General features: G+C 46.6%; 2 protein-coding genes across 2 annotated transcripts; one reads left to right on the forward strand and one right to left on the reverse strand.

Annotated features, from left to right (window-relative positions):
- Nucleotides 1-397: 397 nt before the first annotated feature.
- Nucleotides 398-790, forward strand: HO173_012909 (uncharacterized protein; the record flags this gene model as incomplete). The annotated part of the gene is made up of 1 exon (XM_037314739.1): nucleotides 398-790. One exon carries the CDS (start codon nucleotides 398-400, stop codon nucleotides 788-790), a length of 393 nt encoding a protein of 130 aa, XP_037158366.1.
- A 916-nt stretch (nucleotides 791-1,706) lies between these two features.
- On the reverse strand, nucleotides 1,707-2,819 carry HO173_012910 (uncharacterized protein; the record flags this gene model as incomplete). The annotated part of the gene is made up of 2 exons (XM_037314740.1): nucleotides 1,707-2,590; nucleotides 2,672-2,819. The coding sequence occupies 2 exons, from the start codon at nucleotides 2,817-2,819 to the stop codon at nucleotides 1,707-1,709; spliced, it is 1,032 nt and encodes a 343-aa protein (XP_037158367.1).
- Between the last annotated feature and the right edge of the window lie 311 nt (nucleotides 2,820-3,130).

Consider the following 3,130-nt stretch of genomic DNA (forward strand, 5'->3'; position numbering starts at 1 on the left):
TTATTTATATTAATATTATATTTATACTAATTCTAATATTATAATAAGACTTCTTTATATCCCTCGACGAAGAGAAATATAATTCGAGTATACTTTATTCGAATTAGCGGACGAATTTAAAGAAATGCGTTAATAGGGGCTTTAATAATATTATATCTCTAGGTAAGCTTACTATACGGGTAACTCGATTTCAAAGAGCCTAAACGAGACAGCGGAACGACCTCGTCAGAATAGTAGGCGAGAGATAACTAAGGCACAGGGACCATTCGTACGACTAGCGAATTGATAGTAGAAAGAAATCGTCACAAACCCCACACACAGTGAGCCTGCTACAAGGGCAGCAAACGTACAACCTCTTCACTAAGCATGTCGACAACACCATAGTAAGCCTGCTACAATGGCGGGAACAGCCCCGAAACAACACATATCGACCTCTTCACTAAGCATGTCGACAACACACATAGTGAGCCTGCTACCAAATGGCATTCAACATATTCGATTCTTCCCAACCTCCTACCTCCCTACCAGACCCTACGAATCGACAAATGAGTTGAAGCAAAGGAGATGGAACGGAGGATGGATTTTTGATGGCAAGAGCATGGGAGACACAGGGCAAATCTACAGTGAAGCTCCCAGGCCAGGCTGCCAAAAGGTGTTGGAGGTGAATACATACGTTGGGTTTTCTTCAATTCTATCGAAGGACTATAGCAAGAAGACTAGGCAAGAAGAAGAACTCGGAGAATCTTGCTGGCACGCAGGCAAGATGTGGCTACATCTCCAGGATCTCTGAAGGACAATGTGTGGTTGGAGGTATTTAGTTCGTATTAGGTTCGATTCCTAATGGCGCTGGTACAATGGTGTTGCGGTGCTTTTTATTTCTGGCAGCGCCATTAGCCACAGGTTTTAAAGTTCCGTCGAGCGGTGTTGGCGAGGGCTTAGGTTCGAAACCCGTGTGACGCATTGATTTGTGAAGCGAAATGTTCCCCGTTAGTCATAGTCCGGGGGCGGACACCTGTTGGTTGTGGTCGTGTGGTTGGAGGTATCTAGTTCGTATTAGGTTCGATTCCTAATGGCGCTGGTACAATGGTGTTGCGGTGCTTTTTATTTCCCTACATCTCCAGGATCTCTGAAGGACAATGCAGGCATGGCACAGTCAAGACCAGTATACGGCCCGGCAATACCGCTATACCTCGGCAAATCTTCTCCAATTAAGGCCTATACGGACTATGGATGTTTGGAGACACAGGGCAAGCGATGGGCGTGCATCTCCGGTCTACCAGCCATGGGGGCCACGGCTATTTGAGAGGGGGGGTTAGTGTTACGAGCGTACCCTTGACACACCACTCAGCCCTCAGCCCTATGGCACGCGAGCTTGCCCTGTTCTCTTCCTCTATGTTGCCAGTGCTACTCTATCACAGCTTTACTTCGTAGGCTTTCATGGTCTAGAGCGAGACTCGGCGCAATTCTGCGCAGCTTAGTGATTCTTTGAATTACGCAGCGGGTCAGTGTGCTGATTACTGGACCGGGTCACCCCTTGAAGCGCGCTTAAGCGAAGGTGGGCGTTTCACGAATTGATGACAAACAACTGTGGAAACGTCAAACCAAGTGAGAGTGCAGAGACGATAGATCCATCTTTGAATGTGTCAAGTAAAGAAGGCAAAGTCCTAGTATAAGCAATCGAGACTTCCCCACAAGCTCTCAAACTGCTATTCTTCCCCCATGGCCAGTAGCCGACCCCATAATTGCCTCACCAGCATGAGTATGTCTCGCGTTCTGACCATACAGCTATAACAATCACCTTTGACAACGTCCTCAAATACGACAAAAGCTAAGCGGTCAAGATGGTGGTTGACCTCCTGAATGACTTGCGCAATGGATTCCAGTTTTGACATTTCGCCTTCAAAAGTGGCGACACCCAATTGTGCTGCTTTGAATGTTTTGTGTGCCTTAACCCAAGGGTCCCGATACCACTCCGTAAAATTGACGCCCAGGTAGGCCCAGGTCACAAATTTGCCGGCTATGAGGCGTTTCTTGAAACCACTCGGTTCAGAGACCTCAAGAGCTCTCGCAGCACTTGAGTTGTGCTCGTGATATTGTGGCCGAAGAAGTCGGTAATGGTCCATGAGATGTGAAATGTTCAAGCTGGTGGATTCGAGCTGGCTTTGAACAGCGATCACATCGTCGAGAAAGACATGGTATTTGTCCTGGTCTTGATTGGAGAGGCGGGTAGATTTTTCGGAAGCATACGCAAGACATCCGAGCGGGCGACTTGTATCCATCACAGTAAGCGTGATATCAGACCAGGACTTTTCCATCTCCAACAGTGTATGCTCGTCGACTGTTGACATGTATACTGATCTATCGAAGACATGTACTGGAGACAAGTTGATGACTGAAGCGAGCCTGGGACAGGTATCAACGGTCGGGCTAGGTGGATGTCGCGCGTTGTTCGAAGGGCCGGGTTGAAGTGCAAAGCGAAGGAGGAGTGTTGTCACGGCCAACATCAGAGCAACACCCCAAAGAAGCCGATATTTGTATGCCATAAAAAGCCACCTCATGCCATTCGATGTATTGTTGACAAGGACGTCTTCTATGAGCCATTAAGAATATTAGTAAAAGGTAGACTATCAATAAGCATTGATTGTATTTGCTCAAATAGAGTCTCTCATACCTCTAATCTGATTGTCAATGCTACTTCTGGAAGTGCTAGCTCTCGAGTCCCGTTGAGATGGGTGGGATCGTAGTCCCGCAAATGTACTTTGAGGCGTAGATGTAAGTGTGATCCCGCCAAAGAATGATGAGGAATCTTGGTCTGCCATTTTTCTGTCAATGACTTCAGGCTACGACAAGGAGAGACTTGAATGGATAACTTTCGCAACAAGCAGCTGATTTCTCTTTCTTGTAGACTTTGCCAGTTGAAATGACAACAGAGGTTGTGATCTGAATAAGTAAGAAGGTTAAGCCACGGTGTTAAGGAATAATATGATATGACTCATAAATGTGGTGTGGTGGAAGTATGTTCATTAATCTATATGCCTGCAGAGCAGATATGTGCGGTGCCAAGCCTACGCTAGTGGCCCTATGAGTGTCCCTGAGGCATCTCATGACACACGGTTTTTAAAAGGAATAT

The sequence above is a fragment of the Letharia columbiana genome (genome assembly GCF_014066305.1).
Source record: "Letharia columbiana isolate WasteWater2 chromosome Unknown xfSc0000000_s0, whole genome shotgun sequence".
Classification (NCBI taxonomy): Eukaryota; Fungi; Ascomycota; class Lecanoromycetes; order Lecanorales; family Parmeliaceae; genus Letharia; species Letharia columbiana.